At 38.0% G+C, this 22,670-nt stretch overlaps 1 protein-coding gene across 1 annotated transcript in view; it reads right to left on the bottom strand.

Annotated features, from left to right (window-relative positions):
* Positions 1–18,080, bottom strand: part of DCBLD1 (discoidin, CUB and LCCL domain containing 1) — a 40,498-nt gene extending 22,418 nt beyond the window's left edge. The window contains exons 1-3 of the mRNA XM_006926120.3: positions 17,873–18,080; positions 3,760–3,894; positions 2,360–2,411 (exon numbers count right to left, since the gene is read on the bottom strand). Coding sequence (XP_006926182.1) covers positions 2,360–2,411; positions 3,760–3,894; positions 17,873–18,041 — 356 coding nt within the window. The 5' untranslated portion in view covers positions 18,042–18,080. The remainder of the gene's footprint in view (positions 1–2,359; positions 2,412–3,759; positions 3,895–17,872) is intronic.
* Between the last annotated feature and the right edge of the window lie 4,590 nt (positions 18,081–22,670).

The raw sequence follows: 22,670 nt of genomic DNA, 5'->3' as shown, positions 1-22,670 counted from the left end.
TAGCAACTACTTTTCTACTTTCCGTCTCTATAAGTTTGACTAAAAAAGATATATTTTTAAAATTAGGAATTCATTTACTTAACAGTCATTTTCCAAGAAATTTTCCAGAAACATTTCATAGTATATGGTATAGCTGAAGAGGCCCAGGGCAAGGTGACTCAGGCACTGGTACTACCAGCTAACCATGGGACCCTGAACAGAGCATTAACATCCCCCTAAATTCAGCTTCCTCATCTATTTAGTTCCTTCAAGTGTCAACATATCAATAGGTTATGAGGAACAGCTATAAGTCTATGAAAAACATGGAAAAAGAGTCAAAATATTTTAAGAACAATGACAACTTTGAAGATGAATGCCTTGTTTCTATATATACCACATTACAATAATGTTTACTTGGTTTGTTTAAAAAGAATGTACCAGTCCAAATAGATTCCAAAATAGAAGTTGCTTTTACTTCATTTCCTCTCAGTTTCCTCCTGCTGACTTAGCAAATTAGATGAGTAACAACATCTAATTATCAAAACTACACAAGTAAATGTCTCACAATTCTTTCTCATTGACCTTACGGAGTCCAGCATTGCAGCAATAATCAAGGAATCAAGAATAAAAATAATGGAGAATCTTACTACAGATTTACAGTTTCTTATCTTAACTGTTAAGAACAGATTTATTTCAGAATTCAGAATTTTTTGGATTTTAGAAGAGTAAAACAATTCCAATGACGTATATGATGTAAGACCCCAGTGAGGTCTGCACAGATTAATCTAAAACGTGGATATCCCTGTATCAAATACATGAATAGTTATAGTAAGTCCAATACATAAAGAGTAAATAGACTCAATTTAAGACAGTTTTGCTGTCAAGTGAATGTAAGGTCACATTAATCCAATATTGTCACCAAATTAGTTACAAAAACCTTTTGATTTTTAAAGTATTCTGCATTTTACAATTCTAGATAAGGGACTGTGGACCTGTAGTGTCATCATACCTCATTTTTACCTAAGCACTACAAAACAGTTGGGCTACAGCTTAGATGATCTGGAACCATCATTTCATGCTGTAGGCCAGAGTATATTCCTTTCTTCGGGACAGGAAATGACTATTGATGCCCAGAAGCTTTTCTGAAGGGGACTGTATAGGTATGGCTGGAAAGATCTCAGAGAATATTTACGTATATCTACATTGAATAAACAGCAACTTTAAAGGGCAACATTTAATTACTGGTCATTATTTCATTTCATTTTTGCTCTATTAGGCTTAAAATTAGTTAACACTAGAGTTGATTCTGCATATCAAATAATCTCACTTATTAGAATGCCTGAGATGGTTAGGACCATGGACCCTGAGCCTGACTCTGGATATACTTATTAAATGTGTAATCCTGGGAAAGTTACTTGTTTTGTGCCGCTGTTTTCAGGGTATAACAGAATCTGCCTTGCAGGCATATTGGAACATTCATATTAGTTACTATATGCTAAGTCCAGAGAGCTGTACTTGGCTCTACGAAAGCACTCTAAGGAGTTATATTGTCCTGAGTGTTGTCATTGTTGTTGGCAATGATCTCCAGTCCAGTGGTTCTCAACTGGTGGTGAATTTCACCTACTGGGAGACATTTGGCAATGTCTGGAGACATTTTTGGTTATCACATCTGGCATGAAGAGGGTAGAAACCAATGATACAGCTAAATAGCCAACAATGCACAGAACAGCTTTTTCTAACAAAGAATCATCCAAAATATCAATGGTGCTAAGGTTGAGAAATCTTACTATAGCCTCTTACTTTATAGGTGAGGAAATGTACATCAAAGAGATTAATTTTTCCAGTTAAAATAAAGCTGGAATGAAAAATTTCACCTCCTATTCGCAGGTTTTACTTTTGTGGGAAAGACAAAATGAACCCCCTCTAAAAGTGAAAAATTGATAAAAGTCACTTTCAAGTACAGGCCAAGTAAAACTCCAGTATGGCTCATTGGTTGTGGAACTAGGAGTCAGCAAATTGGCTCCTGGGCTAAATCCGGCCTGCTGCTTGTTTTTGAAAATAAAGTTTTATCAGAACACAGCCATGCTCATTTGTTTACATACTGTCTATGGCTACTTTTGCATTAAAGTGGCAAAAACTATGAATAGATGCAATAAAGACCACATGGCGTGCATGACCTAAAATATTTACTATCTGGCCCTTGACAGAAAAAGTTTGCTGACCTCTGCTATATAAGAAATCATTTCAAATATTTCTCATGAATTACATAGGTGATTTAAAAAAATAAGTATAAATAAGTTATTTTACCTGGTTTCATGTCAAGAAAAATAAAATATTCAGCAACATATGATGGTAGAACAGCTAGGACATCTATATTTACCTGTATTCTGTCTTCAAATAATGGTTAGCTCGTTCCAAGCACGTTATTAAATCTGTCATAAATAAAGATAATTGAAATTAACAGACTGAATGGAAGTTAGGAACTCATGCTCGAAAGATTTCTTTTTAAATAAAGACATTTAAAAAGCATTTATTCATTATCTAGTTATCTGAATTCTGTTTAAGAATAAATAAAAACTGAGAACACTGACTGAGGATTTAGTTAGTTAGTTAGTTCCCTTCATTTTTTGTTTTTAACACCAATGATGGTTTTTCAATGATTGTCCTGTGAATGATAGCAGAATCTCTTCCCAACAGAAAAACCAACACTGGTTAGTTACTATCCACGACATGCCTATAAGATCATGCGTATAACCTCCCTTGGCAGGAGGAAAACAATTTCAAGAGTCCCGTGTGGTTCATAGAGAAAGTTCAGGAGCATTTTAACAACTTAGTGACATCCAAGTGACCACAGAATCGGTGTTTACCAAAACTGTGAGGAATCAGGACCAAGGACTTAAATAAGAGTGCTGTTTGGAGTACTGGAGAGAATTCAGCAATGGAGATGCTAAGATTTTGTAGATTTTGATGCATTTACATTAACCTAGTATAGTTTCCGAAATATTCCATACTTGCTGCAATAGTTCATTCTTTCCTTAGTTTTTAAGAAGCAATGTATGGTGAACACTGGGCATGCTGGGGCATGCTGGGGCCTGCTGGGATTGGTCAGATCTGATTGGCTAAGAAGGAAATGAATGGTGCACCCACTTCCCAAGGTACATCTGCCAGAGTAGGGGGGACTGAGAGCAGAAATTCTGAGCACTTGTGACCCTCCGCCAACACAGAGTAGGATGCATGGTGATTAGAACACAAGAGGCTTGGGCAGAGGCCATGCTTTTCTCTCCCATTAGTGTTCATGCTTCCTTTCTCCCCTGTTCAAGTGTCAGCTCTGTGGTTGGAGGACTCTGCGACAGTGACTGCATCCTGCTCATACTCACATGCCTCCCACACTGGTACACTGGTAGACGTATGTGTGCACATGTGGGGGGTTGAGGTAGGGTACCACTGGTTAAAAGGCTTGTCCCCTGAGCTAAGAAAAGAGTTGGGGGAGGGGTTCAGAGAAACCATTTAGAAGGGTCAGAACAGCAGCCCTGAAGATGCTCCACCCAAGGTTCCTGGGACAATGAGATGAACCCTCTCCCACACAAGACAACTTGTCTAACATGTTTTATAAAAGTGTTCAGTTCAGACCTAACTACCTACAAAGACGTTGGATTCTCTTTCCTCACATCTTAATTCAGTATTTGAGGTCACAGTTCTGTCCCGAGACAGTGATAAGCAGCAAGAGGAATTTTTAAACAGGTAAAGGTTTATAGATTTGTGTTGATTCTTCTGCCATACCTGGATGGTCGCTGCTGGCATAGTTCAGCAAAAAACCCCGCCCAGAAATGTGGGATCCACTCTCAAAGCGAATAGTTACTTCACTTGTGTCCAGCAGGAGTTCTTTGGGAACATCCATATTTCCACAATACGGACCTAAAAACAAGGCACATTTTTGGCACATTATAAAATTTAGACCAGCACAAAGAATTAGTATATGGCATTTTTTTTTCCCTTAAAGTTCGAATTTACCAGACAACACATATGTAAGGTGTAATTTTTAACCAGCTGAAATTGTGATTAATACTGAGACTAACCAGCTGAAATTGTGATTAATACTGAGACTAACAGTGACAAACCAAGGGGTTTTTAACCAGCTGAAATTGTGATTAATACTGAGACTAACTAGCTGAAATTGTGATTAATACTGAGACTAACAGTGACAAACCAAGGGGTGCAGGGAGTGGCTAACTCTGGAAAAGTAAGAGGCCGGAACTAGGTAACTGTGAATACCCCAAGAGATAGGTTTTGGTGTTTATAAAAATAAGGCTAACCTCCCAAAAAAGGTCAAATATAAGTAGTCAAGAAAATGTTATCCCAAAAGTGATACTCTAGGGGCCTCCTAAATTTGCTTAAAAGTATGGTCAAAATGTTTGTGTTCCCTCAAAATTCCTATGTTGAAATCCTAATGCCCCGAAGCGATGGAGTGAGGAAGCAGGGCCTTTGGAAAGTGCTTAGGTTGTGAGGGTGGAGCCCTCATGAAAGGCATGGATTAGTGAGTGCCTTTATAAAGGAGGCCCCAAAAAGCCTGCTTGCCCCTTCACCATGTAAGACCCAGAGAGAAGGCTATGAACCTGGAAGTGGGCCCTCACATGCCAGTACACCGAATTGGCTGCACCATGACCTTGGACTTCTTAGCCTCCAGACTGTGAGGAATGAATGTCTTGTTTTAAAGCTACCCAGCCCATGGTATTCTGTCACAGCAGCCTAAATAGACTAAGACAGGTAGAAAAGGAAATGTTATCACAAAAATGATAGTCTTAAATTTGCTCAAAGAAACTCATATATTCCCATTTTTCAAGGAAGTTCCAAAATTAAAAGACTATCCAACTGCATTCTCATGCAGTTTTTCAATTTATCTTTCTCTTACAGTAGCTTCTGGTTAACCCATATAATTTATTTTGATTTGTAAAATGACGTTTACAAAAAAGCAGAATAATTTCTAAAGGCTTTTGAAACATCATAGTATAAATTATGCAATTAAGAGAATAACATAAACTGTTTCTAGAATAAGTTGCTTGAAAAGCAATAGGAAGCTCAGTGAACTTTCATAGTACAAAATTATATTTAGAGGTAAAAAAAGACCTTCTTAACACTACTCAAGTTAAAAGTTAGTTTGTAAACTGTCATCTTGAAAGTCATGTATGCAAGACAATCATTTCTCTGAAAATAGGGATTAGCAAGCAAATTTTGAAGGGAGTTATTCTTCACCAACTTTTCCCAAAATAAAACAGTATGGAAAGAGTCAAGAGCAAAAATAATGACAACATCAGGCTAAGGAAGGAGGGAGAGAAGAAAGAGACCACTCTAACTCAAGGTGGATAAAACTGTTGACACTAGCGAAAACCAGCATGGGACCCCACTAAGCATTCCTCTCCTGATACAAAGGATTGGATTTCTCTTCTGTCCTGTGCTGGTCTCCATTCTGAGATGTGATGAAGAGTGAGAGAAATGCTGTGTGTTTACCTTTGTACCCCCAAATCTCTGTTGTTCCCTACTGTTAAATTATAGCAAAATCCAAATAAAAATGATCACTTCCCTCTTTAGAAACACTCATTTATATAATTACTCACCTGAGTTAATACTTGCAAATTACTTAGAAGAGTACGTAGTATATAATGAGAGCTATATAAGTATTTGTGAAATAAATAAATGAATACATAAGACAAACAAACAAATAATGTCTGCTTTCTTTTTAGACTGAGTCTCACGGGATTAGGAACTTTTCTATCACTTTATCTCCAGCAGCTTGTACAATACCTGGCATGAGGCGGCCTTCCACATATTCTTTGAATTGAAATGAAGTTAAATGTGCTTCCATCTGCAACAGTTTTTAAAAATCAAACCTAATTTTAAAGATACATATTTCATCCTGTCATTTTAAAATATCACAAAAAAATCAGAAAGTGTGGAAATGCAAGAAAGGAAATCATTAGTGTAATAGATATGTGAATGTTTATGAACTTTAATAGTGCTCACAAGCATGGCAGTTAGGCAATTTATACTAAATTCATTTTGTATAATAAAGTAGAAAGGTAGTTTTGCAAAATTAAACTGAGTCAGATTACTGTGCTTGACTATTCAACTTATTCTGTTTGTTTGCGTATATTTGAAATTTATTTCTTTGCACAGATAGATGTGTTTACTTCGCAAACCTAAGAATAAAAATAACATAACTAGTAACTTGTTGTATTAATAAATCAGAATATTTTTCTAACCACATTTATTTTTTCCAAGAGGAAATAACAACATATTATCTCCTCTCTAAATGATGATGATATTAATCTCTCAAATTTCTATAGCATTCCAATGAGTTCTATTATAAATGGATATAAACAAGTCTAAATTATCAGTGAAAATACGTTTGGAATTTTTTTAGTTGAATGCAATTTGATATACAATACTGTAAATTTAAAGTGTATAACATGTTAATTATACATCTATATATTTTAATATGATCACCATTGTAAAAATAATTAGCACTCCTATCATGTTACATAATTATCACTTCTTTTTAGTGGTTGGAATAATTAAGTTCTAGTCTCTCAACAAGTTTGATGGTTAGAATACAATATTGTTGTCTATATTCACTATATTGTGCATTAGATCTCTAGGCTAGGGCTTATCTATTCTCTCTTTGCAAGTCTGTACCCTTAAACAACATCTGTCCTGTCACCCCACCCTTCATTCCCCTGGTGATACAAGCTTGGCTTTTTAATTTATTTTTATTTTTTTAAATTTTTTATTTTTAATTAATTTATTTTTATGGTGACATTGGTTAGTGCAATCTGATAAGTTTCAGCTGTACATTTCAGCTGTATATATTTACATTGTGTGTTCGCCTCCCATAGGTAGATTTCTTTCTGTCACCACATATTTGACCCCTTTTACCCCGGCTACCTCCCCACTCCCTCTACCCCCTACCCTCTGGTAACCACTAGTCTATTGTCTATGTCCATGAGTTAATGTTTGTTTGACCTGTCCATTTATGGCTTTTAGGTTAATATCCCACATATAAGTGATATCATACAGTACTTGTCTTTCTCTGTCTGACTGATCTCATTTAGCACAATATGCTCAAGACTCATCCATGTTGTTGCAAATCGCAGAAAGTCCTTCTTTCTCATGGCTAAATAATTAGAATTAAAAAACATTTTCTGGAACAGTCGCTCGCAAAATTGTATATATTTTACACAGACAGATAAGCGTGTATGTCATCATACTAAGATGTTGTGCAATGCATATGATTTCCCAGACCAAGAAACACATATAATAAAACTCTAATTTGGTTGTATCCATCCTCCCAAAGTCATGATAGGCATGCAAATATTTCTGGAAGAAGTTCAAAGAAAGAAAATGTAAACACACACTCCTTTAATCACCCTTACTGAAAGGCGCCGATCCCTCTCACATTCTTTTTAATGTGCTGCAAAATTGTAACCAAATCTTAGAGTGGATAGGATATACCCTCTTTATATAAATGTCATCATTAAAAATTATTTTGATAGATTCATCACGGCACAACCACCACAATAGCAGGAGGCAGTTTAGGTCCAGGGTGAGGGATGGAAGTCAAGTATTGGCTGCTGTATTGCCGATGGCAAAACATCCAAATTATTAACTGACAGATAAAGGTCTGACAGATAAAGATTCCTTTTCACAGGCTGGAAATTAATAATAACTGCATTCCTAGAGTTAAAATGGAAAACAGATGAAAATAGAAAAACCTGACTGGCAGTGAGTGGGAAAAATAATTAATGGGAAACCACTGAAGGATCCTACAAATCTGTCCTAAGTAATGTTCTCAGTTTTCAGCCAGACTCCTTGAAGGTGATATATTTTCTTATAAAAGGCTTCCTATACCCACACCTGCCCAAAGGATATATTTCACATTAGTATTCTCCATCTTAACTTTTTAAAAGGGTCTATGGCGATATTTAAACATTCACAAAGGCAATTTCACTGGGAACCCGAATGAGAGCTTGGTGACTTCGAACTTTGAACACGGTTACATTCTCCATCCTGGGCTGTGTCCCTGGATTGGTAAACCTGCCTCAGTTCACAGCCAGACTGAACCCCAGTCCTTCCCGAGTGGGTCTTAAGAACTGTTGCAGACCTAAATTATAGCAGATCTAAACTACAGCAGACCAAAATTATAACAGTTCTGCTTCACGATGGCCAGTGCCTGTGTTATATACAACTTAATCTTGCCATCTAACTCCCACCTTCTGTCTCCTCTACCATTGTCTGTGAAGTAGGTTCCATCTTACTTTGCAGTCCCAAGTTCCCATCAGACTAAGGCACAGCAGAAAGGCACTTCATCAAGTAGGCAGAAAAATCAGGAAAAATAACTACTTCTGCCTTTTATGGAGTGTAACTGGTAGCCCTGGATCATGGGAAGAGCTATCAGTGATATCAAATGGAATAGCACTGTGGCATTTGGCATCAGACGTGAGACCAAGACCTAGCAGACAAGGAACTGATTCCTTGGACAAAAGGAATAAAGGGCCAGGAACTGCAGGAGCTGCTTTTTTTTAGCACAGTAGGCCAGTTCCTCTCAACACGTCCCCTGTTTGGGGCCACTGTTCCATGAACAGCTGAGAGGGGAAACCCTTTATCTTTCCATGTGTGAAAAAAAGAAAACTGTCCTACAAGGAAGAATGAACTGTCTGCCCAGAGCCAAGCTCGGAACCCTCTTGATTTTCTGGCAATCTGACAATCTGGGCAGCAGTTTCCAATACTGCTCTATTCTCCATGGACTGTCTGCCTCAGTCTGTGGACATTGCAGTAATAGTTTGGTTAATAATAGTTCCAAGTCACTTCAGGTGGGTCTATGCTTTTGAGCTTGAAACTGATGAAACTAAGTTATTGTTTCATCTGTGAAAGGGGCCTGTTTCAAAAATGGATGCATATTGTTAGGAAAAAACAGACCCCCTCCCCCTCCATAACTACTCTCTCAGTGATGAAAAACACAGAGACCAAATGAAAACCTAACTCCTGAGAGATCTATCATAAATCAAATCAAACAACAAAAACACTCCTCAAAACCTTCATTAACCTTATAAGTAGTTTCTGAAGCACACATTTAATTTCTCATGACAGATGCCAATGAGCCTAAGTGACGCTCCCTGGAAGTGCCCCTGGCAGAGCCAGCCACATGGCACACTATCAGCTGCCAGGAAAGTGGTACCCAGTGCGGCCCAGATCTGTTTTCAGATGTGTGCTGATAAAACAATCTCCAGAAATGCTGAAGCTGCAAATGCCATGCCATTAGACTTGGGTCTGTTTTCCAATTTTTTTTTTTTTCAGTGCAGTCAAATGGCAAGATTTGTCCTTGCTTGCTAATTGCAATAGCGTCATTGTACAAAATTACAGAATTTTCAGGGCTATTTTCTTTGAAAAAGGGCAAAATTAGCATAAAAAAGGGATATTCCTGGACTGTGCCATTAAAACCATAGTCACGTAAGAATGTAAGTGGTATCCCTGGAGAGGTCTGATTTCTGGTTCCCAGACAAAAATCAGTGACAGATGATAAATGAACCAGGCAGATTCCTAGACAAAGGTGTGGCTTTCCTTGGGGCTATGGGGCCCAGGGCAAGAAGTGCCTTTACACGGAGCTCACGACACACCTAGGCCATTATTTCTTTTCCAACAAAAAAAGGATAATTACTGAAACAAAATCATAGTAGTCCCCAGGGAAGTATTTGGAAAAGAGGAGAAGGAGGAGGCCTATAGCTTTTTCTCTTTGAAGCTTATACTTATGTTAATGAGGTGTCTAATGTGGAACCTTCTGGCTGATACAAAGTTTTCTATAAGTTTAAGGTTCTTCTCAATTCTACCTTGGCATAAAAGACAGAACAAAACAAAACTAGCAAAGCAGTCCTTCTCAAGAGTTTCCACAAAAGTAGCCCTGAAAATAGGGTAGAACGCACTTCTAGGGTGTTTGAGGCCCAAAACAACTTTCCACAAGCTGGCAATTTCTTTGAAGGCTTTCGTTTTGTCTTCAAAAGTGAAAAGAATTTTGTATTCTCCATAATACGACTGGGAGACAAACCATTTATAAAATAGAGCCTGCCAATCTTGTGTTTTTCTCTATTTGGAATTTTAAAAAAATCAACAGACAAGGAACTATGATTATTAGATCTTATTACAGTATGCCAGATATGTATCATTCAAATACATTATCACAGAAATCTTGTTGCAATTACAAGTCAAAACACTTAGTATTATTTCCTACTTTTCTCATTTCTCCTGTTCTTAATGTAATATAAATATTAACAGTTGGCTTCACATTGTTGTACTATTAAGTAACTGACAATGGTTAAAAAAATATATTGGGGGTGGAGGTGGAAGTACAGGAAATGTAAGAGAACAATTCTGGAACTTCCTGGTTTTCCTATAGTGCAAATCATTTAGCAGAACACAGCTAATTTAACTGACTACGATTAAGTTCACTGCCCATGATGCCTCCTTAAGCATTTGGACTAAGATGTATTTTTAAACCTTAAATTTATACTAATACTCCACATATGAGTGATTTCTCAGAAATCCATTTCATTCCCAGGATACCCCCGTGGGGAGGCCTGCAGAAGTTTCCATTTCTTCCAGGAAATGACAAACAAGAACTATGGCTGTGGTCTTATGCACAAGCCATGGATCAGATGGCTTCTGTCACTCTAAATTGGGAAGGCACAGTGTTTAAGAGCAGGATCCCTGGAGTCAAATGCCCTGACCCGAATCCCAGATCAGAGTTAAGTGATCCTAAGAAAGTTACTTGACCTCTTGGAGCTGCAGTTTCCTTGTGTGCGGATGTTACAAATAGGCCCTCTCACAGTGCTATTGTGAGGGTTAAATGAGTTAGTAACGCTAAGTACGAAGCCCAGGGGTACAGCACACAGTTGAATGCTCGATTGCCGGCACCTTCCACACTGTTTTATAGTCTTTTCTATATAATAAGTAGAATCCTAAAATTTTATGTAAATCAAGTCTTTCTTTAAATGCTGACAGGATATTTATAGATAGAAGAATCTTATTGTAAATCTTCCACAGTGTGAATAAAACACTCTCACTTAAGTGTATTATGACTGCCAAAATCAAGCTACATGCAGTCTGACTCATTAAACGTTGACTGAGAATCTGCAGTTGCAAGACTATGCTAAGCAATAGGAGAATACTAAAAAGATGAATAAAATACTAAAAAGATGAATAATTCCTTGCTCAGGAAACCCCTTAGGAGAATACTAATAGGAGAATACTAAAAAGATGAATAAAATACTAAAAAGATGAATAATTCCTTGCTCAGGAAACCCCTTATCTGGTATAGAAGCTAAAATAATGATCTCAACCTGATATTTGTACTCTACGGAGGGCTTAGAAAAACATGAGCCCAACTGGAGCTGCTGGACATCAGAGAGGGTTCCAGGGTAGGGAGCATTAAATCTGGTATGCCTTTCTCACGCTCGCTTTCTCTCGCTCTCTTTCTCTCTCTCTCTCTCTCTCTCTGTGTGTGTGTGTGTGTGTGTGTGTGTGTGTGTGTTAGAAGGGGCAGAAAAGCAGGGGAAGGAGGAAAAAGAGGGACACATGGAGATATAACATCAACAAATGTACTGGAGCATGAAACTATGTGACATGTTTAGAAAAGGCCCAGAGACATGGAAACTCAGAGATGAGGTGGAAATATAGAGTGGGAAAGACAGTGAGTGAGCCCCGAATGCCAGACTCATAAGTCTCTGTTGAAAGTGGGGCACAATCAATAATTTTTCAAATAAGGAAAGAAAGAAATTATTACAATACTTAACAAGATAACCTTGGATGGCCTGAAGAAAATGGAGACGGGTAAAAGGGGACAATAAGGAGTATCTTTTAATAAGAAATAGATGCAAAGAGATAGACTCGCAATGGCAGTGAAAATAAGTTAAAAAACAAAGTGAATGTGCTATGAGCTTAGAGAATATGAGTTCTCTGCTCATCTCATGCAGCTGGATGGAGAAAATCCTTACATGGCGCTAGTTCTGGCTTATGGAACCCTTACCATATGCTTGGAATGATTTGGACAAACGGGTCACCAGAAATGCACCAGGATGGGTATGGTGGGATGTGATGAGGCAGCTCAGTCACTGCTTGGTAAAAAGAGAACACTCGGAGGATTGAGAGGGGACCAATGTGTTCTCTGCTTTTAGACATCTGAGACAAAGAATAAACTGCGTGCAAGAAAATTGAGAGGAGTGAAGAGAAGCGGGGTGGGCAGGGGAGGAGGGAGAAGAGTGGTGATGATGGCTAACATATACCGTGTGCTTATTATGTGCCATGCAGACATCATTCAAGATACATATACATGCATATATGTATCTATCTATCTATCTATCTATCTATGCACTTCGATCATCCACATGTGGTAAATACTATTATTTAGCTCATTTTTAAAATGAGGCAATGGAGATACAGAAAGATTTAAGTGATTTGCTCAAGGCCAAGCAATTAAAAAATAAGCACTAGGGCAGGAATTCGGAGCCAGATAGCCTAATTCCCGAGTCTACACTCTTAAACGCAAGTAAAAAATCTACACAGAAACAAAATGTTAATCTCAATCCACTCCGAAGGCCAGCCTGGTTTTATTGGACCACCACGACCCAGGTGGGGATGTCTATAAAACTCCATCAAAACAAGGTTCTTTAAGATCCTGAAGAGCCTGGACCTGGTTCCCACCAAGATCCCCCCAGCAGGTCTTTAGGAGGTCCAGGAGTAACTTTAAACTGCACCCACTGGGGAGGATCAACTTTCAGGGGAAACTGGGGTCTGGTCGATCTTCTGGAAATATCAAGAAAACAGAAATGACAGTTCCCAGGAAGCGGTGATGGCAGAAACAACCCCTGGGTAAGTCAAATATCTAGGTCCTTTTGTGGTCAGCAAGACTGGAAATGGAACCGAACCAGAGGGGGAGTAAATGTGACAGGGTCACGAAAGCATTTTCAAGTTGAGAATAATGATCTTCAGTAGGAATTTGCAGCCTTTCCTCTTCCATGTCATAAATAAAACAATATTAGATATTTTGTATTTTAAATATAGGCATATTGGTATGACACAATGCATGAATCAGCATTGAGCTCAAGATATTTTAATGTTTCATATAACTATCCACTTGTTTTATATCATGAATACAAAATATGACTTTCCAAAGTCTCATATTCCATTGACCTCTCTGAACAACAAAACACTGTTTGGGGAAGACACTTTAAATAACCTAAATTAATGTAGTTTTGAATGCAAAGAAGAGTCCACCTGACAAAGGCAGTGAAAAAGGAAGCAAAGAAACATACTGTAGATTTAGTACTTATTCTTGGGGGAATATATGACCTCGCCCTGTCTAATGTCAGAAGTTGCTGTAAACAAACCTTTTAAAAGATCATTTTAAAAAGTAATAATGTTATGTTTGCCAAAAATGCATAATCTGAACTTAATCATGAAGGAATATCAAAACAACCCAAATCCACTGATGTTCTACGAATAACTGGTTAGTACTCTTCAAAACCGTATAAGAGACAAAGAAAGACTGAGGAACGATCCCAGATTAAATGAGACTGAGGAGCAACCAAAAGCTTGGTGACCCTGGCTGGACTGGATTCCAAGGAAGAGCAGAGACATTAGCATTTTTTTTAAAGGGAGTCTCAGTTACTTCAATTACTTTGGTCTCAAACGAAAACCCAGAAATCCCTAAGTACAGTGAAAACAATCTCCACTAAGCAAAGTATACCTCTTAAAGCTTTTTTTGTCCAGGATATTAGCACTCATAATCTTGAAAGTCAGTATATATATTTGATATACAAAAATTTTCATAAGTTTAAAAGTTAAATTTGTTTTTAAAAATATAATCTTATTTTGTTCTTTAAAAAACATATTTTCTAAAGTAGGGTCGATATACTTTATCGACATGACTTTATCAGCTTCCTGGCTGTTTCAAGGGTATTTTGAAAGTGGGAGTCATAACTCGGCCACAGATGTTAAGTACATTCTTTTAATTGATGCTTGAATCTGAAATATCAGCCATAATTATAATACACAAAAAACAGAAGAATAATAATCCCATCTTGTATGTTTCAGGCCTTTTAACATCAATGAGATCAAGTGCATATTTTGCTTGATTACTGTGAAAGCTGGTGTGGGCACACGGCTTACAGTGTGTTTTGCCACCACGAATGTGGATTATAAAAGTATATAAACCAAACATTTCAAACAAAATTGGCATGGGGGTGAACCATTTAAAAATGAACCGCATAACGATTAAAACTGTACAATTTCAGCATATTCACAATGGTTAATGCAACCACATCCCAAGTACGTCTACTCTTGGCAGAGCTTACAAACACTCATGCCAGAAAACATTATTCTTTTCCAAAACATTAACCTTAAATTCAAAAATCTGATAATGTCGAGTCTTAAAATCTCTTGGCAACGGGTTTTAGCAACTAATTAGTTAATGAAATAAAAAGAGTTGGGTAAACTAAAACTATTCAGCTGTTTCAGCTACACATGGAAGTATTAGGGCTGCCAAATACCAGAATTTCAGGAGGTATTTCAGAGCATACATTCTCTACGGCTGCTCTTCAGCGGGCACTCCCCTCTACCGCCAGCCCAGGCAATAGAGCTGTGGGTCCCCGGGACCCTGTGCTGAAGATACCAGGGCCCTCCCTCCACAGTCATGCCAGCTCCTGTGGCAACAATGGTTGCAGAGGGGCCCCCACCTTCCCAGGGAGCTGGGCAACAGCTCCACAGGAACGCCCACTCCCTGAGCTCAAGCTCAGAACGCAAAGCACCTCTGCCCCGTCCTCCTCCTTTACGAAGCCTGCACTCCTCTGGGAAGTTCAAACTGACCAGGGAACTATTTTAACTATATGTCTAGTCAGTGGTTTTGGTCAAAGGAAAACTATTTGCTTTTTATTTTATTAAGAAATATATGTTTCTTAAAGAAAATATTAAAAGTAGAGGGAAGACATAACAATTCTAAAGTCCTACTTTAGCATTTTGCTAGTTATATTGTCTTATTTTATTCAAAAGTTTTTTCTATCATTATAACATTACTATATTTTTATATTTTACCTAACACTATATCATAAGCAGCTTTCCAGGTTAACAGTCTTTTAAACAAATAGCTGTTTAATATTCCAAGTAACTATAACTTGTTTTATTTAACTGGTTCTTTGTCAGTGAACTTGTCAATTCACTTTTAAAATCATTTATTCCCTGAGCATCTACCACATTGAAGTCACTAGATTAAATATTCTAAATATTACACATATATGAATAAGTGGATATTCTCAGAACGCTCTTCAAGACTACAAAATGCATAGACATACACATGCAACATATATGATGCATATATGTGCACACTCACTACACGTGTCCCTAACCCATTTCATTCTTTTTAAATATGCTTATAGGATTGAAATATTCGAATTCCCTTTCCATGTTTTCTTTTTATTGCTAATTTCTGCTATCCTTGTCTGCTGGATTTGCTTCAGCATGACTGATCAGAAAGTCTTTAAAGTAGCCACAAAAGAAAATGTGAGCATCATTAAATATTTTATCTTACAAACATCCCCAACCAAAAATATTAACTACACCTGTGTTTTATACAAAATTGCTGTATGATATAATGTTGGGCTGGTCACCTGGGAAGTGAAATAATTTGCTGTGGTTTCCTTTGGGTGGTGGGACCAAGAGAGAGGAGCAGACATCCGGAAACAGATGACTTGGAGCCACAGAGACAGATAGAAATCTTCCTTTCTGCTCTTACTTAGCTGTGTGAACTTCGACACATTACTTAAATCTCACTGTGCAGCAGTTTTGTACAAATGAGTTAAAAATATTTACTTTGCAGAGTGGAAATAAGGATTCCAGAAAAATCTATGTAAGGGCCAAGCATGTGCCTGGCATACAATAGACACCGAATATATTTATTTCTACAATGAGCATATATTCTGTTTTTAAAAGACAAACATAACTTCATATAGAAAAAAATTAAAGAGAAATTAATTTACTTGGCTTTACTGTTACATGTGAATTGTAATTCGTTACTCATTTCCTAGTAAAGCATCTAAGTCTTGAAAATTCAAGAATCTAGAAGTGTGACAACAGTGCCCTGAAGCTGACCAGGACCACCTTATAAACCAGCTTCTAATATTTATTAATCCTAAGCTTTTCCTCCTTTCTGTATATTTATGAATATATATCAAAGATGATGGAGTAAATTTCCAGTGTGGGAAAGCCACATCCATCGCCAATTGCGTTTGAGGACAATTTACTTCTCTTTCTAGTTCTTCTCACCTCAGCCTTTGATTTGAGAGGTAAGCACACGATTCCTCTGCTGCTGTCAGCAGGGGGAATTAACTGCTCATCTTCTAGAAAAGCAGATGTTCCCCCAGAGATGGCCTTGTGGAAAAGCGCTTTCTGGCCTGGCAGCACTTTGCCTCATATTTTACACTGTAGCTCTAACACTCAATCTTCTCTATGTCTAAACAAAATTTCCTGGCTAATGAGGGATTCCCTGAAGAGTGCCTCCAGAAGTTAATACATATTCAATTACCAGAGGTAAGTGAACAGTAAGTGTTCCCAGGGGCCTTATCTGTCCCTGAAATTCTCATTTTTTCCCATTTAAGTCAAACTAGAGTTAAAATATTGTAAATAATTACGTGAAATCAATCATCTTTACTCTGTCAGAGTAATTCAGCCATCATCAAAATAGACATAAAATTCCCAGAGCTAAAAAATCTTAAATGTTTTTCCCCATGGGCCCTAGATAAGTTTAGACCTCTGAATAGTCTCTCAGGGCTGGTCTGGGGCTCCATGGGGTATGGGGGGTACCCTGAGAGACAACTCTGGGCTGGATGTAAGACAGATTTGCAAGGTGTTTATTTGAGAAACTGCCTACAGAACTAGCAGGCGGACAAAATTTTACCTAAAACCTGTATGATATTTGGAGTTGTATGCTGAGAGAATTTCAGAATATCTCTAATCTCAAAAGAACCTGAATATGATTTTGTCTTTGTTGTCAAACCGTCTAAACTCAAGCTGTTTCCTTGGCTTTAGGATGGTAGGATCACTGTTATGGTACTTTCAGAGGCCAGTGTGCTCAAGCACACCCCAAAGCACAGAAAGCTTAATTTCAAAAGATTATTCTGGAAACTGTCCCTTGCACTTGCTGTTCCCTTACCCAGAAAACTCCGACCCCAGACACAGTCTGTTCCTTCACTTCATCTCGGTCTCTGCTCAAATGTGTCCTTACTGGAGAAGCCTTCCTGACTATCTCAGTCGAAGTAGCACAAACACACTCAAAAACAGCCTCTTTGTCACCTTAGGATACTTTATTTTTCTTATTTTCACTTTTCTTTTCCACTCTCTCACATTATAGATGTGTTTGCTTATTTTCCACCTTCCCAGCAATGCAAGCTCCACAAAGGAGGAACTTTGCTTTTTCACTGCCATATCTCACTCAATTCTTCAGAGTTCCTGAACACATGATCACTGTTCAATAAATATTTGTCACAGGAATGAATGAACTGTAGATGTTTTAGCCAAGTGCCATACATCTCTAGTCTTCTTCTCAGCAAGATATAAACGCAAACAAAGCTTCTGAGACACGCACAACAGGCTAACACTAATATCTCCTTAGATGTCTTTGTTGAAGCTTATGAAGCAAATGTACCATGTGAGCTACCCCAAGAGTTCACAAAAAGCAAGTTTCTCTTCTAATGTTCCCAGGCTATAATACTAAGAAACACACAACTTTCACCTCCTCCTTCCCCTCCCTGCACCGAAATCACGTTTTCACACTCACAGAAATCCAGATCTCTTTTCTTACCATACTGATCAGAATTGCTGGTGAAGAGAAGATAGCCAGTAGCACAGGTCTGGGACTCAATATCCAAATCTCCTAACCTCAGAATCAACCTCTTCCCTTTCGGCACTGTGATCGTCTTTTCACATACAGTGTGATTGGGGTAAGTCCCTGGGTAATTCTTAGATGTCATGGTGCCACTGTCCTGATAGGTCACTATGTGCCCACAGCCATCACCTGTTAAAGAAAAAGAAGACGAAATAAGTGAAAATAATTCTTACTGAGGATTGAGTGAGTCCTGTACAATCTCCAAGTCATGTATTTTATTACTTCTTGTGAAAGCGAGAAAAGCTAAAAATAAAATAAAATTTAAAAATGAGATTAAATTATTGAACAGTATCTGTTATTTCAGGTTATTTCATCTCTTATTTCCCGGTTTAATCTTGTGAACACTGTTGATCAAAATGTTTCATATATTAGAATGAAAAGCCCTTAGCAAACACATTATTTAATCATATTACTTTTTCTAATCATCTATCCACCCATCCAAGTGTGCACAGTAGGTCCTTGCCATTCACAGATTTGCTATTTGTGGCTTTGTTTATTAGCAAGTCAATGCCATGTAAAATTTTGCAATGGAGAAAAAAATATTATTTACTTCAGAAGGTTACTGTGCTGATTAAATGAGATAATATGCAAAAATCTAAGCTGCTGGTAGAATCTGAGACTTACGCTGAGAGGACTTTAAAAGCCTATCATTTAGCTGAAGACTATAAATCACTCATCATTCACATCTCGATTAATGACGGTCACAGATTTGATGGTTCCTGATACACTCAGTGTGTATCATTACAGAATGTCAAGGATCTCCTATATTGAGTGCTTGCCACACACAAGACCTGGTGTTCTTGGTGACACCAGTAACATCAGTGGCTGCTTCATAGTATTCAGAGTAAAATGGGAGACAGTCACATGTTCAGATAACTATACTACTAGGTGCTATGTACCCTATCAGGAGCTTAAAGTGCTGAGGAAGACAAGAGAGAATCTATTTCAGTGAGTCATCACTACTTCACTAAAACAAATTTTCTTAAGACTTCTCTGAGTAGGGAAGTTCATTAATTGACTAACAAGTTGCTCCAGTAGATTAAAGTGACCAAGTTAATCACTCAAATATCTAACGACATGCACAAGTGGGTAGGCTAAAAGACAAATAAGCACCATTGCATTCAAATTGCAAAATGCTTGTAGTTAGTATGCCTTCACATAAACAAAATAAGAATTTCTACCCTTAGCTGGAGAGAGAGAGAGAAAGAGAGGAGAAATCAGTTGGAGAAGGAACTCTTTAAGATAGTCAATCAAGGCCTCTCCACTGAAGCCCCAACTAGGGCATACAGGGACTCTAAAGACCAAGGCAGCCTTCTTCCTTCTCCTGCCCCTTCCTCAGTTAGAGGAGGATTCACCTGAGGGCTTCCTACTCTACTTCCTTCTTACGGCTCAAATGATAATGAAAATCTTCAAAAAAAAAAAAAAGGTCTGGGGGTGGGGCACAGACCTCCACAATCTAGCCCATTTCAGCAGACACATCTAGAGAAAGGATCCGTCCACTATCCAGAAACTCCCAGAAGATTCTGGGCAGTCCTGGCTGGGAGACTGGATCATAGGTGGCGAGCTGACCTTAAGAAGAAGGGGTTCGAGAATACCAGGGGTAAATGTAGACAGACAGCTAAGATAAAACGACTATGAAACCTGGAGACCTGCGCAGAAGTTATGGAATTTATACGGTAGGCAGCAGGGACCCATGAAAGTTTTTGAGAGGGGAGATAATAAAAGAGGCATTTGAAAAAGAGGGTGAACCTGACAGGGTAATGACAGGAATTAGGACGCAGAGAGAATCTGGATCAGAGGAGCAGTTTCGGGGGCTAGGAATGGGCTAGCTGGAACGGGAAGGAAGGAAAAGAAAAGCAAGAAAATTCATAAGAAAAAAATCAACAGACTCAGATTTTCACTAATTATAGTGGGAAAGAGGAGAAATAAACACTGAAATTTTGAGTTTGGAAATGATTGAAACACTGAGGCTAATATAGACAGAGAACCAGCAGGTTTGGGGGCAAATGTTGCAAGTTTGATTAAGTGTGAGGTGACAGCTCTATTTCTTGGGCTCTCTGGCAGTACAAGATTATTGAAAATTAACTGAAAATTATACTAGAGTGAAGCATATGGTGCAGAAGCACATAGTACACCGGGTTTTGATTTAAAATTTGGATTGTCTGATTTCAAAGGCTTTAATAACAAAAGTCCAATTTAGTTTCCCTTGAAAACTGGAAGATATGGCACCATACCAGTAGGCATTTTCACAGGGCTCGTGATATGGTGGCTGCCCTAACTTTAAAAGAGACAAATGTCCTGGCTCCCCATCAGACCCTGGTCATTCATTTCTATGACTTGCCCCAACTTTGGTTTCGAGCACTCTGATAGAGCAATGCTATAATAACTAGTGTACAAATGATTGTGCATATATACACCTAACTAACCCTCTCTAAGCCACCGATGTGTATTGCCTGGTAAATGTTTAAATTTTTAGTTGAATAAAATATTTATACAAATTTGCATTAAAAGATATATATGGAATGATAACCAATAAAGGAGGCCATTTTCATTCTAAAGTCTCTCTGCACCAAAGCTATTATCCAAGTTTCTCGTTTTTATCTAAAAGGAGCATACGGTATTGAATCTATGGGGGTTCATCACATATGTTTCAATTTACAGATGAGGAAATAAAATGTATATGGACTTGCCTTAAGGCTGCTCAACTGATGGTGGATCCCAGACTAGAGTTCCCAGATGATCCAGCAACAACTCTGTAATTTTAAAAACATTTTTGTCTAACCTCTTTATTTGATTTTCTAACACATGCGTATCTGTTTAATCTTGGGAAACCACTTAAACTTCTGTCCTATCAGGTCTCCCTTTAGACACTTTCACAACATTTTTCTATTAAAATGAACAGCTTCCTAATAACTGACTCGGTATAAGTAGATGGAAAACCACTGGGTAGAACATTGAGGAAGAAGTTTACAATGGAAGTATCAGGCGTGTCACCATCTAACCTCCCTGATAGACCTCCCCAGGACTACAAGTGAGGCAAGCTGATACTATGTTATCTGATAAAACAAAAATATGCTCTAGCATCAATATCAATGAAGTACTATTGCCTCAAAACATGTGAATAAATAGTTGACTCAATCTCATCAAGCCTTTAGGTCTAACTTCAGTCTACAGGAAATGCAGCGGGTTGATGCACAGGTTTATTGACACCACAAAGAATCCATTAGCCGAATTCAAGTTGTGGACAGTCTAGGTGCAACTGACCCGGTTTCTTTAAAAATGAATTGTATGAATATTTTTAAATGTTTCTTTTAGTCTATGGCCGATCCCGTCTGATCTCAGAAACTAAGCAGGGTCGGGCCTGGTTAGTACTTGGATGGGAGACCACCTAGGAAGACCAGGTGCTGTAGGCGTAAAAAAATAAAAAAAATAAGAGATTGTAAGCTGACAAGGTCCTTGCAATCTGTGAGGTCAACCAAGGGTTGCCTCGCCTAAAAAAATATAAAAAATATTTATATATTTTAAAGGAAACTTAAGAACCAAAACAACCAAGTAATCTTGTTTGGATCCAGATTTGTAAAAGCAATCTTACAAAATCATTTTTAAAAGATAATTGGGGTATTAAATAGTATCAGGGAAGTACTATTCACTTTATTAGATGTAATAATGGTATCGAGGTTATGTAAGAAAATGTATTTTTTTTTTAGGGATGCCTACTGACATGTAGGGCTGAAATAACATGACAACATGAGGCCTGGGATTTGCCTTCAAACATATACTTAAGAAAAAAAAGAGAGGAAACAGAATAAGTGAAAAAAGATGGGGAAATGTTGATAGTTGCTATAGCTGGATGATGAATGATCACACATGGTTTTAAAAAAAATAAAATGAAAAAAAATAGAGGTCAATCTTTAAGGGAAAAAAATACAACTTTGCTTTTACGATTAAACTTCACATGGTGTTGGGAGGACTGGCGGGCAGTGAGCCGCAGTGATGCAGTGGTGTGAGGGGACAGCTGCCTTTACCTGCTACCTACCTAACATCAAGGGCGAAGGGTGCAAGAGGAAAGGGAAAGGGGGAAGCATCCCCAGAGGGAGTTTGTCCACTCTTCAAACGTAGCTACCACATGATGTTTATCTTGTTCTTCCTCTGAACTATAATTTAATTGCCAAATCATATGACTAAACTGTGTATCATCTCCTCCTCTTCTTAGACTGAAAACTCCTCATGCTGTAGAATTTGAACAGTGGTCTCTCCAGTGGTGGGCCTAAATCCTGGGGTTTGCTCGGAGCCATAGCTTGTTTGTGAGACTGACCAGCCACCTCCTCAAAACTTAAAAACATAAAACTGGATGGACGAAGTTCAGATTTTGGAAAAAGCTGCAAGTATTCATTCATATTTTCTAACTCCCTAAGTGACCTCTACATAAAATGTAAATATTTTAATTCTGAACATTTGGAAACAATCTAAATTAGAAGAGTCAACCTACACTATGTCCAAGCAATGGGACATTCAGAAAAAGTTAAGGTTGTGTTTTAGAAGACTATTTAATTTTTTGGAAGTCGGACCTATTATTTATTATATGTGAGGCTCAAAGAAGTGAAATGGCTCAAAGCCATTGAGCTAGTAGGTGGTAGAACTGGATATGAACTCAGGCTCCAGAGTCCACAAAATTTGCCAGATCAGAAAGGTTAGGTGAGCCAAGTAATAGACT

Source organism: Pteropus alecto, unplaced genomic scaffold, assembly GCF_000325575.1.
Source record: "Pteropus alecto unplaced genomic scaffold, ASM32557v1 scaffold79, whole genome shotgun sequence".
Lineage (NCBI taxonomy): Eukaryota > Metazoa > Chordata > Mammalia > Chiroptera > Pteropodidae > Pteropus > Pteropus alecto.
Note: the sequence above shows the minus strand (reverse complement) of the source record. Positions and strands in the feature narration are given on the sequence as shown.